The 15,572-nt window shown below is 39.2% G+C and overlaps 1 protein-coding gene across 3 annotated transcripts in view; it reads left to right on the top strand.

The window, feature by feature from the left end:
- Positions 1–11,665, top strand: part of LOC107571226 (protein kinase C and casein kinase substrate in neurons protein 1-like) — a 51,592-nt gene extending 39,927 nt beyond the window's left edge. For all 3 annotated transcript variants that reach the window (XM_016257533.1, XM_016257534.1, XM_016257532.1), the window contains exons 2-10: positions 1,772–1,892; positions 4,775–4,931; positions 5,118–5,353; positions 5,861–6,004; positions 6,218–6,393; positions 6,877–6,997; positions 7,431–7,546; positions 9,395–9,591; positions 10,588–11,665. In XM_016257533.1, the coding sequence (XP_016113019.1) occupies positions 1,833–1,892; positions 4,775–4,931; positions 5,118–5,353; positions 5,861–6,004; positions 6,218–6,393; positions 6,877–6,997; positions 7,431–7,546; positions 9,395–9,591; positions 10,588–10,697 (1,317 nt within the window). In that variant the 5' untranslated portion in view covers positions 1,772–1,832 and the 3' untranslated portion in view covers positions 10,698–11,665. The remainder of the gene's footprint in view (positions 1–1,771; positions 1,893–4,774; positions 4,932–5,117; positions 5,354–5,860; positions 6,005–6,217; positions 6,394–6,876; positions 6,998–7,430; positions 7,547–9,394; positions 9,592–10,587) is intronic.
- Positions 11,666–15,572: the final 3,907 nt, after the last annotated feature.

A 15,572-nucleotide genomic window follows, 5' to 3' on the forward strand; every position in this document is an offset into this window, starting at 1 on the left:
TCTCAACGGAGGTGCCAAACAGTTCAGAGGGCGACACCGGGGCATCGAGAAGAAAGCCCCTTTCTTTCTTCCCGATGTCCGCCAAATTCACCCACAACTGCCGCTCCGTCACCACCATAGCAGCCATCGCTCTGCCCATGGCCGAGGCTGCCTGCTTAGTAGTCCGGAGGGCCAAGTCTGTGGTGTTGCCGTGGCCCGATCCATCACCTCTAACAGCTCATCATACGCAGGGCAGGTGGATTGGGAGAGCTCAGCCTCAGCTTCTTCACTTGCCACATCCATTTCCTGCTCTTGTTGGGCTGGGCCCAACTGAGCACTGGCCCCTGGATCAGATGATATCAGAGAGAGGATATCATCGTCCAGTGGCTGTCTCTCGCCCGACACCGATGCGCGGAAGAGGGGAACCCCCCCCCTTCAGCCTCATCGGCTAGGTCCACCTGAGATCCCCACGAGCTCATTCTCCTCCGTGCCTCAGCAGCGGCGGGTCCCGAGCCGCGGGAAACCGATGGTTGTCCCTCTCCGCTCGAGAAGAGATGTACACACGGATGTACACACTTTCTAAACGCTCCGCTAGTGCTCGCCATAGTAGGAAAAGAAAGCTCTTACTTTACTTTTGGAATGCACGCTTCAAACAGAACGGTCAGTGAAGACGAAGAAAGTGATGATGTGCGCTACCGGCGCCTATTTTGTACTAGTCGCGATGGTAGTGACGTCATGGCTGTCGCCGGCCAAACAAGTTGGTGTTTTTTCAATGTAGGCTTCAGAAACGGGTCACGACGAGGCGTTCCCCATAGCAACCCCTAGAGGACGCAGTTTGAAGTTCCACGAAAGGGAAATCAGGTTGGCGATGAAAAATTGTGCAAAATGATTCTTTGCATAGCTTAATGCTGTTTAATCCAGTGGAAACATCCTAACAGAGATGGAACCTTCTAACTGGCAGATTTGTGGTGTAGCAACTCAGCAACCACGAATAGAGTTCAACAGGCTATACTTAACACACAATGGAATAACAGACAAAAATAGTTTGCTCTATTTGATTGAACTATTTTTATTGTTATTGATAATTTTTCCATGAATGAATTACGAAGTATGTTTATAGTCAACATCTCCCTTTCTTTGAATACTATCTTTGAGCTTGGTACAGTGCATTTTTGTTTTGTTTTACGTGTGCATTCCTATCATTTCCTACTATTAAACTGATGCAGAAGCAGGATGCCTAAATGAGAAAGGACTCTGAAACCAGCATGTCTCAGTGTCAGCTGCCCTCAAATGCTTCGGGAGCTTTCAGAATTATGTTCACATTTCTGAACCATTTTTGACTATTAAACCAACTGATCTATTGCTTATTTTAGTGGATGTATGAGGTCAGGTCTCCTCAAGTTCAACCAGTGTCGTAGCAGAGTAAACACAGGCGTCGAGAATCACAAAAACTATGAACATATTCTAATATTTGGCAATCACAAAGTTTCAATTTTTTTTTTTTGGTTTTGAATATGACATCTAGTGTTTTATCACTATGCATAAACATTGAAATAAAAACATTAAAAATGAGAGCCGGATTTTAAACTAACAAAAAAATATTCATAATAAGTTTTATAAAATGATGAACTTCACATTTCAGCCTTTAAATTTTGTATTATTTTTATTTATTTATTTATTATGAAAATTGTGCTTATGCTTTTTTCAAATCAATTTGCCAGTTGTTTTGATATTTTGTTCTCGAATTCAATGGCATTCATACATTAAGTTGTCTCTGTCACTCTCTCTTTAGTGCTTGAGGAAGTCCGCTTTTCTGCAGACGTGTTCAGTCTTGATTCGCATCACCCAGCACCATGTCTGGCTCTTACGATGAATCCGCTGTCGCTGATGAGGCCATGGACAGCTTTTGGGAGGTACAAAGACCACCATTTCCTTCCTTTAAATGTTACACTGTTAAGTTATTCAGCCAGTCATCAATAGTTATGTTGTGTTTTAGCCAGCTATGGTTGGAAAACAGGAGGATGCTGTGTTCACAGTATCAGAATCTGCCAGAAAGCTCACAATGAGCTCTATTTAGATGACACTGTCGGCCCCTGTGATGTTGCCAGAGCCCTTCACATCACCCTTTGTGAGGCTCTGGCAGCCATTACAGTCTTAACATCATGTCAGTATTATGTCAAAGTGATCGCATATTCAATCAGTGCTCAGATAGCGATGCCTAGACCTAGTTTTTTTGTGTTTTTGTTCGTTTTTGAGCAGTTTTTAAGTAGATACTCCAGCACAAGGTCTATTGAGTTCCAGAGCAGCACCTGCATCCTGACTGCAGTCTGAAAGTGTTGGAAGTGCCAGTTTCATGTGTCTGACTTATTGACGGTGAATAAAGAGCCCCGCCCTGTGCTACTATGGGTTTTTATTTACAGGCTGATATGACTCCTTCTGCCTAGAACGAGTACTTTGCTCTAAAGCTTGTTCAAAATGGAATACTACACTGTGAAATGTAATAAGTTGAGTTCACTAAGAAAACTAAAGAAACTGATTGCCTTAAAATGTTCAAGTAAAGTAGTTCATTATTTTTGAGTTGATACAGCTTAATACAACTTTGTATAGGTAACCAGAATATGAGAGTAATTCGTAACTTAGTTTGACAAGTTCAAAAAGTACTGATACACACACTGAAATCATTTCACCAAGTTTAATGTCGAAAACCAACAAATAAAATTAGCAGCTTTGCATTTTTTTGTATGCATAAACATTGAAATAAAAACATAAAAAAAATTCATAATAAGTTTTATAAAATGATGAACCTCACATTTCAGCCTTTAATTTTTAAATTATTTTTATTTATTTATTTATTATGAAAAGAGTGTGTCATAATGATACATTCTATTTTATCTGCTCCATAAACAGTTCTACATAAGCTAATATGCACTCTAAAAATATCAACACTTCGTATAACGAGGTAGACTATGTTCCATCAACTGGTTAAGATTTACAACAAACCTTTGGCCTAATTTTGCTTTGGTCTGAACACAAACTGAATGAAAATGTAAATTCACTGTCTGACAGCAGGTGGCATTTATGGACCAGCAGAAATAGAACTGTTTCCTGGTAAACGCTGTAAACAAACCAGTGCTGCACTTATACAGTAAATACTGCTTTATTATGCATTACATTGTGGGAACATGAAAAGAAAATGCCATCGGAACTTTTCTGAAGACAGTTGGTTTCCCCTTATGCATTCATACAATTCATTCAATCATACATTTCTCTCAGCAGTCTGCCTTAATTCAGTCAAGTTTTCACACAAAACGAAACCTACTCTGCGTGATGTGCCTGCGTGAGACTCTTACTAACTTTGCTTAAGGCTGAGCAGTACAGTATTTACCGTGAGTTTTTCAAATCACGATATTCATATAGGGATTTAATGATAATTAAAATACGAAATGGAATAATTAAAATAACCTCATGGCTGATAAGTCAACACAAATATTTAATTTGCATTGGAAGTGTGAGACACCTGTCTATACCTCACTCCAATCAGGCCACGAGCCACTAGTAGCTATCGAGCAATGTGTTGGAGACCCCTGTACCATATACTGCCCTCTAGAGCTATATGTCAGTATTTTTCAGCATTTGACAATATTCAATCATTTTAGGCATTCAAATAACCTGTGTTGTTTATAAATTCCTGTTGACATAACTGCAGTGAGGACACATTGTTTTTCATCCCTTTTAAACCCATCTCTTTAAAACTCAAAGCCTCTCAGAGCTTCCCTGGACGTGTGCGTGTGTGTGTGTGTGGTTATGATGTCATTGTTAGTGCAGCAAAGCGCAGGATTAGAGCTCTAGGAGCACTTGGACACAGAGCTGTGGCAGTCATTGCGTAACTTCACATGCACAAGAATGAGTCCCTTCCCCCTCTTATCACTCACACTCATTCCTTTCTTATGCCATCTGCAGGCACCAGGGAGAATGGTACACTATATGGTGTTCCTATACGAGTAACTCCAAACATTTTGGAGAAAAATGCTATGATTATATTATATATTATATTATATTATTTTGTCTTGTGAAATATACTGTATGTTTATATACTACTTAAAATGTTTGGGGCCATTTTTTTTTCTTGGACATCAATAGCTGTTCTTCTTAACTCTCTAAGAATACTGAAAATATGTATCATGGTTTCCACAAAAATATTGACGATGACAAGCTAACCGGCCGTGCCGTTCACCCATAACCAAAAGAGGAAGATGAGGCGAAAAGGACTGCCCTCTGCCCTCATCATCGCCCCAGAGCGCCCCCCCAGAGCTCGCTCCAGTGTTGGCTCTAGCCCCAGAGCTGGCTCCAGTGTCGGATCCAGTCCCTGAGTTTAGCCCAGAGAGGGCTCCAGTCCCCGAGTTTAGCCCAGAGAGGATTCCAGTCCCCGAGTTTAGCCCAGAGAGGGCTCCAGTCCCCGAGTTTAGCCCAGAGAGGGCTCCATATCCCAGAGTCTAGCCCAGAGAGGATTCCAGTCCCCGAGTCTAGCACAAAAAGGGCTCCAGTCCCCATGTCCAGCCCAAGGAGTGCTCCAGTCCCCGAGTCTAGCACAAAAATGGCTCCAGTCCCCACATCCAGCCCAAGGAGGGCTCCAGTCCCCAAGCCAAGCCCAGGGAGGGCCACAGTTCCCGAGTTAGGCCTACGGAGGGCCTCTTATTTTCATAATATCATCTTGCAGATTCTACATGGGTTATGTAAACTTTTGAGCAGAATTGTATATCAAGTTATATGTAATATGATTTCTTTTTTCTCTTAGGTGGGAAATTATAAGCGTGCTGTCAAGAGAATTGACGACGGCCATCGACTCTGCAATGATCTTATGAACTGCCTTCAGGAACGTGCCAAGATCGAGAAGTCCTACAGCCAGCAGCTCACTGAATGGTCCAAAAGGTGGAGGCAACTGATCGAGAAAGGTCAGAAATTGAAAGCTTTTTTCTTCATCCTCAAGATTTTTTAAGCAGTTATTTTAATTTTTCAGAACTGTTACTGGAAAAAGCCAACTCTGATGTAAATCATGTAAATGTAGTAGTCATCTCAGTATATTATTGTATGCATTTCTGATTTTGTATGTGTGTGTGTGTGTGTGTGTGTGTGGCCAGGGCCTCAGTACGGCTCTGTGGAGCGGGCCTGGATTGCCATGATGACAGAGGCCGATAAGGTGAGTGAACTTCATCAGGAGGTGAAGAACGGTCTGATGAACGAGGACATCGAGATGGTGAAGAACTGGCAGAAAGACTCGTACCACAGACAGATGATGGGTGGCTTCAAGGAAACAAAAGAGGCAGAAGAGGGCTTCAAGAAAGCCCAGAAACCCTGGGCGAAGAAACTCAAAGAGGTACAAATAATACGATTTTAATGATGTAAATTCTGTGTTAATGTACCTTTATGGGATGATTCCATTAATATGCATGTAAATTATGCATATCAGTAATTTAAATGCATATTAAATATACAGCTGATGTATTATGCTTACATTATGTTTACATGTTTAAAGCAATAGTTCACTAAAACCTGATCTTTTATTATTTACTCACTCTTATGCCATTCCATCTTCTGTGAAAATACTATTATGTGGTTTTTAGAAGACTTGGCATATAGCACATAGATTCAGATATTCTACTTTCATGATACTTTTATACATAATATTTGCATTTAAAGGCTGGTAGAAAGCAAACTGGTTTAGAACAATTCTTGAAAGCATTGTAGTGTCCTCAGAACTGACCCTGACTCTATTATAACAACTCCTTTCACAATTTCAGTCAGTTTAACTAAGCATTCTCTAAGCTTCATCCATTCATTTGCAGCATTGTGCTTAGTTAAAGTGTTGCATGTCTTGCTGCAGATGGAGACGGCAAAGAAGAACTATCACATGGCATGTAAAGAGGAGAAACTGGCTGCAGCCCGTGAGGCAGATGCGTCTGTGACTCCTGACCAGCAGAAGAAATTCCACGAGAAGACAGAGAAATGTAAACAGGACGTGCAGAAGGTGTGGAAAACTAATGATGAAACAAATTAAATTACTATTCGCTCAGAGTGCACTTGGCTTGTCCATGTTCCACATCGGTGATGTGATTTTCATCTATTTCCGTGTTTTAAGCAGAAAAATAGCATATTCCGAGGTACTTTTTTGCAATTTAGCTTAGCATTCTTTTTTAATGGAGACTGTGTCTCATGCTGTGTGTTTGTGTGTGTGCTGCAGGCGAAGGAGAAGTACGAGAAGTCTCTGGATGAGTTGTCGAAGTGCACACCGCAGTACATGGAGTGCATGGAGCAGGTGTTTGACCAATGCCAGCAGCACGAGGTCAAACGACTGACCTTCCTCAAAGAGGTTCTCCTGGACATCAAAAAACACCTTAACCTCACCGAGAACCAAAAGTCAGTGAAAACTCCAGGACCAGTGTGTCTGTACCGAATCACAAAGATAATAGTTTGTGCTTTTGCTGAGACCATAACGAAATCCAGATCTCATTTGTGATCAAATTGTTTCAAGAACAAATGATCTGAGCTGCTCACATTCAATTTAGAGCGCTGTACTTTTACAGTCTGTCAATAGTTGACTCATTTGTGTCTATTTTTTTATAATATAGTCTCTTGAAGCACACAATAGTGATTTTGTGATGTACAGACTGGAATACAAGTGCACACTGACATGGTGTGTTCATGAATGTAGTAGCTATGTCTGATCTATTCAGTTAATTGATGAATTTTTGAGCTCAACACACTGGCTCATGTTTCATCCGCAGTGATTAACAACTCACTGGAGTGAAAGCAATGCAGTTGTCTAGATTACTTTTAGCCTAGTTTAGGTGTACTTGTCAGAGCCTACTCATGAGTTTGTGTTTTTTTTTCATGTTATAGCTATGCGTCAGTGTACCGTGAGTTTGAACGCACCATTCTGGCTGCCAACACACAAGAGGATCTCAAGTGGTTCAGTAATAATCACGGTCCTGGCATGCATATGAACTGGCCCCAGTTTGAGGTACACAAATTTGAATGAACAAAAAAACATTGGAGGCTTAATCAGTCATGTGCCCTTTTCAGGTTTCTGGGTTTATTTAAAAGATACAGGAACCCGGGGCTAGTTGTCACATGTCAAAGTGGTCACAATATTTAAAATCCCAGTAAGGCTTTAAGTCACAGGGATAATTGCATAAATTCTGCCCTCTAGAAGTTGATTTTATTAAACCATGTTTAAAACGGCGTTAAATTAGATTTTTTTCCAAGCTAGATGTTTCATCATATAGTAGTTTTTGGGTTAGCAACACAAATTCAGGGACAACTATAATATTCTCTTTTTTAGTGTGTACACTGGCATGTTAAATGAACTTAGTTTTTTTTCCTGAAAAATGCAAATGTTCAGTTGCTGTTTATAGTGAAACACTGATTATCTGTTCTGAATCTGTTCCACTCAGGAATATAACCCAGAAGCCACCAATGCTGTTGCCAAGAGAGAAAAGAAGAAGCCAGACGGAGTCGCTCCTGCTACTCCGAACACAGAGCATGCAGGTCAACCAGGAGACCGCGGCAGGTCAGACATCATCTCTGGCTTCCCCATTCCTTTCCAGTGTCCTTTCTTTTATCTACAATACCCTTTTCTCTTTTTAGAGGTTGATTGTTGTCATCTTCACTCTTTAAAAAAAGGATTCTTTGAAGTTCAACAGAGAACTCTCTTCTGATCAATAATTATTTCTGACTGTACAGGGTTCTCGAGTTGAGTTGACTAAATGGCTTTTTTTAGAGAATAAAAAGTTGTAGGTATCATTGTGCTGAGTTAAAAAAAAAAAATTTATATAATGGTTCTGAAATGGCTTAAAGGGGACATCGGATGCCCATTCTCCACAAGTTGGTGTAATTCTTTAGGGGCTTCATGAAATATCTGTAACACGCTTTGGTTAAAATTCCTCAATGGTCGTGTAAAACAACACCCTTTTTACCTTGTCAAAACCAGCTCTGTTCACAGCGAGCCATTTTGGCGCATGTCTCTCTAAATGCTAATGAGCTCTGCTCACCCCACTCTTGTGTGGGAAGACGCAAGGGATTGACACAAGACATGTCATTTGCTGCCTTGGATTCCATATATGGCTCGGAGGTGGCCTTATTCAAATAGCTAGCTAGCTATCTACGTAGAAACCTGCTGCAGATTGAAACTGTTTCAGAATCAGACAGCCCATAACAAACTGGCTGCGTGTTTTCTTTTCAGCTTTTCTGAGCTGGCAGATAGGGTTGTGCCATATCATATCATCCACGAAAACACAGATATACCTTTTTACATGATAAAAAAGTGTCATATCAATGATATAGCGACGCGATGACGTATGGCACATTTACGTTCCCTAGCGCACACAACAACAACACCACAAACCCAATAGGTGTGTTCGACTTGAAGCTGCGCTGCGCAGACTGATCGGTGTATGACATCAAAGTATCACTCTCGCGGTATTTTGACATCATAAACCGATCGTCTGCTTCAAGTCTGCAGTATAATGCTGCTGCTGCCACCTTATGACAATAGATTTACACTTCGAATTAGGTAGTCTGTCATCGATGACAGTTGCTCATTGGAAAAGGATGGAAAATTTCATTTTGTTTGCATTAGTAAATGCTGCTGCCTGCCAACTGCAATCACCAATAAAACATTGTTCCATATTTTTTTCTATATCGTCATAAATATCATTATCGCAAATATTCTTGAAATATCGTGATGTAATTTTGAGGCTATATCGCCCACGCCTACTAGCAGATATGCCAGAAATCCAGCTAAATGCTAAAAAAAGTGACAATTTCATCCAATGTCTCTTTTAAAAGGATTTTTAAATGAAATATTGTATTTCAGTAATGGCAGCCCTGTCTTAAAACTGAAAGCATAATAGCACATTATCAACAGGATTTTCAGGACTTTTAATTTGACTTAGTGGATGCATTATAAATCATGACATTTAAAACATTTAATTTTATTTGTAATTTTGCCACATATTTTATGCATACCATGTGGTAATTAAATAGCTATTTATTTATTTATTTACATTGGCAGGAGTTACACTGGTCTCTGAATCTAAGTCTTTAATGGACAAACTAAAAAGCACTTAAAAATGTTTGTAGTGTTCACAGTATTGCTCAATTTTAAATCTCAAGTAAAAGCATCATGAAAGTATATTTTGAATATTCATTATTATTCAGCCCCAGAGTATTGATTGATTGAAACATGATGCACATAGATGGTTTTCCAAATAACCAAACTTCAAAAAGTTCTGTTGGGATCTGGCTGTAAAACTATGTGGTTCTAATTTATAGCTTTACAAGTGCACAAACTAAGGTGGAATCGGTTGCTATATTTCCACGTTCATGCTAACAGCACGTGTCCCCTGTCTTTGACTAGTGTGAGCAGCTATGATAAGAACCAGGCGTACTCCACAGAATGGTCAGATGACGAGCAGCCCACCGGATACTCGGGCAACGAGACGAATGGCGGTGCAAACTCTTTCGAGGAAGACTCGAGCAGCAGAGGAGGTGTGCGAGTGCGAGCGCTCTACGACTATGAAGGGCAAGAGCAGGATGAGCTAAGCTTCAAAGCAGGTGAAGTGCAAAGCAAAATAAATGATGATAGATCATCACAATATTATTAAAGGGTTAGTTCACCCAAAAATGACAATTCTGTACCATGACGGCGAGCGTGTCTGGGTCAGCGCCGCCACACGCTCGCCGTCATCGTTAAAATTGCCTTTACAATTCAGTTACGATCGTCATCGTACATGGTACTGTCGTGAACACGTGTCCACAAGTGACACAGTAGAGACGAAAATGTGGAATAAAGTCGTTATTTTTGTTTTTTTTTTGCATAAAAAAGTATTCTCGTAGCTTCGTAGCTTTACAGTTGTACCATTGATGTCACACGGACTACTTTGTCGATCATCTTGGTACTTTTCTGGACCTTGAACCGGTAGTTACCTTGCTGTCTATGGGAGGCTCTCAGATTTCATCAAAAATATCTTAATTTGTGTTCAGAAGATGAACGAAGGTCTTACGGGTTTGGAACAACACGAGGGTGAGTAATTAATGACAGAATTTTCATTTTTGGGTGAACTATCCCTTTAAGGCAGACTGGAGCAAAACATATTTTAGTTTTTGCTGAATTATTTGTTACACAATACTTAAAGGAATGAAAATTCTGTCATCATTTACTCACTCTCCACTTGTTCCAAACCTGTTTGAGTTTCTTTCTTCTTTTGTGTTCAACAGAAGAAAGAAACTCATACAGGTTTGATGGGCACCATTGACTTTCATAGTAGGAACAAAAAATATTGTGGAATTCAGTGGTGCCCATCATCAACTGTTCGGACACTAACATTTTTCAAAATAAACTCATACAGGTTTGCAACAAGTGGAGGGATAATGTAAATGATGAAAATGATGACAGAATCTTCATTCTGGAAGTGAACTACTTCTTTAAACTGTAACTATGATGTAAATCGATGAAAAGTCTTTATATTGAATTTCATTCATATACCACATGAGTGTTTTTTTGACTACACATATGGCGGATATGTCAGTTACGCTCTGTATCACCCACAGGTGATGAGTTAACTAAGATTGAAGAGGAAGATGACCAGGGCTGGTGCAGAGGTCGTCTGGACAATGGCCAGACAGGCTTATACCCGGCCAATTACGTTGAGGAAATCTGATCACCTGACTGGAGGACAACACACCTTTGGAGGCAGCTCTGATTGTCCGATCGAACGGCATGGCAAAAACGCCAGAGACTTAATATGAACGACTTTCCCTGAAGATGTGCAATGCAGTCTTGTTTAAAATCAAAAAATCTTAGTAAAGAAAACCACACTGTATATATTGATCTTATCTGGGAGGAGAGGAAGAGCTTGCTCACTACTAATATCTATTTGCAAATATTTAAAGAGTATATACATACATACACAGACAAATAAATGACCCATCAGTTATGCAAGTACAGGCTACACACATTATTTGTGCAGATTACATGTTATTTGAAATTCTATTACTGCCACTAGCATAATATCCAACTGAACAGATATTCACGTGGCCACTCTGCTGTATTTTAGGACAAAGTTCATCAAACGGAGTCAGTGTGCAATTACAGATTCTCGTCCAGTGTCACGTGTTAAACAGAAAATGACTCACAGCGGGCTATTCGTTTTTTCTCTTGCTCTCACCACCGGTCCATGCCTCGTTGTGCTGATTATTATATTTGGTATCGTTCTCTTGATGTCTGTGTCTTTATGCATAGCAGCATGCGCTATGGAGCATGTAGCCGTTGATTCCTCAGGCCATTTGTACTGTATGCAGTTCCCACAGTGACCACAGAGGGCAGCAGACTCATGTCAACCTCACACCTGGAAGTGGTGGCAAATCTCAGGCTATGTTCAGAACAGAATACTACCTAAGCAGTAGTATGGATACTGCATACTATTATTAAAGATAGTATGTGAAACAGTGTGCATTATGCAACAAGAAACGTTTCAAACAGCAGCATGCAATAGACCTTAGTCGGGGTAGTGCCAGATTTAATTTTTGGCAAAAACCGAGGCTGTGAGGGACTTGAAGTACAGTGTGTTTGATGGATTGTGCTGCTGTTTAACAACATATCGATTCTTCAGCTGAGGAAACATCTTTATGAAAAACATTCAGTAGACAAAAACTCCATAAAACTGTTTTGGAAGTTGTGATTTGGCAAAAATGACATGATCTAGGTCCTTTATACAGTGCGTGCCATTGTAAAGACTGTAAATCTATCCCTCGCAGCTTCGTTTTCATCTGTGTTAAATTCAACATGGCATCTAACCTGGCTAAGATTATTGCATGCAAGTGGCATCCAGGTATCATGACATAATGCAATCAGTCTTGAATTTCAATTGGATGATACTGCCGAAATAGAGATGTTAAACCAGAATTATTTAAAGCCGTGATTTTTATTCATCAAGCTGCACATTGCATTATGGGGTCCATGCTATGTTGTAAATAAACAAAATCATCCAGGTATTCCATGCATATATAAAATGTGCATATTGTACCTACTATGCATATTATATACTGCATGGTATGCAAGCATGATGTTCTGAACATAGCCAAAATTGTCCAACTGGTTGATCGTTGCACAGTGTCATCTCTCGTTCTCAAAATCATGTGTTGTTCTTAGTTAAAGAAGGTCTTGTACAAGCATTATCTCTATTTGGGATCTGTTCATGGTCACCTCTTGATACGAAATCAAGGTTCTTCAGATGGACATGAATGTTTCCTGTGCATTATTTGGGCTGCTTATGCACAGCACATTGAACAGACAAAATCCATGAGTGAATTTCACACCTGTACATCCACATGCGTCAAGTTCAAAAGCTACTGTTATCTATATTCACAACTGATAAATTGATTCTGTGTAGTTTCATGGCCTGTTAACTAACACACTGGTTTTGCATCAAGGCTAGTGTTTAAAGCGCGTAAAAAAAATATTTCTGAAATACTAACTAAAATAAAAAAAATATGATTTGCAGGCAATATACTGTACAGTGGGCCAAAAAGTATTTGGACACTTAAAGGGATACTCCACCCCAAAATGAAAATGTTGTCATTAATCACTTACCCCCATGTCGTTCCAAACCCGTAAAAGCTTCATCTTCGGAACACAATTTAAGATATTTTGGATGAAAACCGGGAGGCTTGTGACTGTCCCATTGACTGCCAAGTAAATTACACTGTCAAGGTCCAGAAAAGTATGAAAGACATCGTCAGAATAGTCCATCTGCCATCAGTGGTTCAACCGTAACGTTATGAAGCGACGAGAATACTTTTTGTATACAAAGAAAACAAAAATAACTTTATTCAACAATTCGTCTCCTCTGTGTCTCTCCGCATCACCGTAGCACAATTTTGGAGAATATCAGCTGAATGCAAGCAGCATATGCTATTCTGTGTCAGCCGCACTGCAGGGATGCGCTGTTTTCGTTCAAATCAAATCGTAGAAACATATCCTTGTGTCACGGCTGACACAGAACAGCGTACGCTGCTTGCGTTCATCGGATATTCTCCAAAATGGCGCTACGGTGATGCAGAGAGACACAGAGGAGACAAATTGTTGAATAAAGTCGTTATTTTTGTTTTCTTTGCCTACAAAAAGTATTCTCGTCGCTTTATAATGTTACGGTTGAACCACTGAAGGCAGATGGACTATTCTGACGATGTCTTTCATACTTTTCTGGACCTTGACAGTGTAAGTTACTAAGCAGTCAATGGGACAATCACAAGCCTCCCGGTTTTCATCCAAAATATCTTAAATTGTGTTCCGAAGACGAACAAAGCTTTTACGGGTTTGGAACGATATGATGGTAAGTAATTAATGACAACATTTTCATTTTGGGGTGGAGTAACCCTTTAAAGGGATAGTTCACCCAAAAATGAAAATTCTGTCATCATTTACTCTCCCTCGAGTTATTCCAAACCTGTTGTTTCTTTCTTCTGTTGAATGCAAAAAAAAGAGCACATTTTGAAGGACATGTGTAACCAAACAATTAACAGTAGCTACTGACTTCCATAGTAGTATTGACTTACATATAAGTCAATTGCTACCGTCAACTGTTTGGTTGCACACATCCTTCAAAGTATCTTCTTTTTGCCCAACAGAAGAAAAAAAATAATAAATGTTTGGAACAACTTGACGGAGAGTAAATGATGACAGTTTTCATTTTTGAGTGAACTATCCCTTTAAGACACTCTTTGCACCGCTTTGGACAATACATATATATATATATATATATATATCAAACCACTTTATATACTTAAAAGAAAGATAACATAAGCACACTTTTCAAGCAAAAATCTGTATGCAGGATTTTGACATTTTTATTATCTAAGCCATTCATACATTTTTAAGTGTGACTCAAGTGTCCAAATACTTTTTGGGACCACTTTATTTTTTATTCCTCTCACTGCTGAACTCTATATGATGGTAAGCTATGATTCTGATAATGCAAGCCGTGCTCCTCACGTGCCTGTTTTTTTCCCAGATGGCATCACTCACAACATTGTGAATATGTGGAGTTGTGCATCGTTCATGGAGTTTTAGTATGGGAGTGAAAAAATGAATAATACATTCAGAGGAAAGATTCCCCAGCAGCTTTGTGATTTGTCTAAAACTGTTCAGTCTAGAAAAAAGAACTTGGATTGTTATAAAAATGAAATATTCTGTAACATGTACACAAAAATAAGTATGAAGGGTACACATGTCGTATTGGGAGTATCCTCTTTATTATATTCAGTGTGTATGAGTTGTGTTTATGTATAAATAAAATACAAATGTAGTGTTATAATGGTAAATGTTGGGTAACAAAAGAACAACACTTAGAAAAAATAACACTGTAATGCTCTATAGGTACCATATTGTATTAATTTGGTTTTGACTGCAATGAAATCATTATGTACCATACCTGTATAAATGCGTGTGGGTCCACACCGTCATATTTGTATATGATGATGTAATTTATTAAGATTATATTCTACTGTAACTGTACAACTGTGTTGAGTAGAAACAAACACTTAAGTTGAGAGAGTAAAGAGTGTGTAATGTAAATTCTATTTTTAATGTTGATTTGTACTTTATGCAAATGAAGGGATGAAGGTTTATGTTGTGAACGTTTCTCTTGCAGTGTATAGGATGTGTGTATGTTCATAGTTAGTTGATGTAAATCGACCTCCTTGCTGGTGTAGTGCCTCCTCATCCATAACATAATGTTTATTTATATATGCATAAAGTTAATGATGATGAACATAACTATGATCAAAATAATGTTGAAAACCTGATTTGAAGTTTTTGTGCTAATGTCAATATTGCAATTTTAGTTTGGAAGGAGAAAACATGTTCGTTGAGAAAAACTTGTAAAATGTGTGCCCCATTTTTTGAGAAATTGTCACATTGAGGTTTAAATTAGGTTATTCTTTTAACAAAATAATACACTATATGCTTTCACTTTTATTTTTAACAATTCATTTGGAAAGCTTCACATTATGGTTCACATTAGTGTAAGGCACATAATTAGAAATCATTGTACAACATTTGCACTTTTCATGCATATTGTCCCAAAGATGACACTGGGAGGAACCAAGACTCAGTTAAGGAAGACTGTCTCCTCAGGTTGTTTTACAGTGGATTATATTTGAGATATTTCATCAAGACGTGTTTCTTAAGAATCAAATCCATAATGTAAATAATGGTAACTTAGTAGGGCCCTGCTACAGGAACAGAAAATAATGGAACGGCAAATGTTCATTAGCCACAGAATACATAAAATAAATACTTATAATAATTGGTGACTGTCATTGTATGTTGTAAGCCATCATAAGCCAGCATGTAATAATTGGTGACTGTCATTATAAGTTGTAAGCCATCATGAGGCAGCATCAGGGTCACACAGTGGTCAGGAGGCATCTTACATTTGTCTGAAGTGATAATGGGTTGGATCTGGATCCCAGATTAGTAAACCTCTGGTGGGATGTCCCAAAGTGTGGGTAGAGAAGGGACGGAGTGAAGAATC

Source organism: Sinocyclocheilus grahami, unplaced genomic scaffold (genome assembly GCF_001515645.1).
Source record: "Sinocyclocheilus grahami isolate Dianchi unplaced genomic scaffold, SAMN03320097.WGS_v1.1 scaffold1567.1, whole genome shotgun sequence".
Classification (NCBI taxonomy): domain Eukaryota; kingdom Metazoa; phylum Chordata; class Actinopteri; order Cypriniformes; family Cyprinidae; genus Sinocyclocheilus; species Sinocyclocheilus grahami.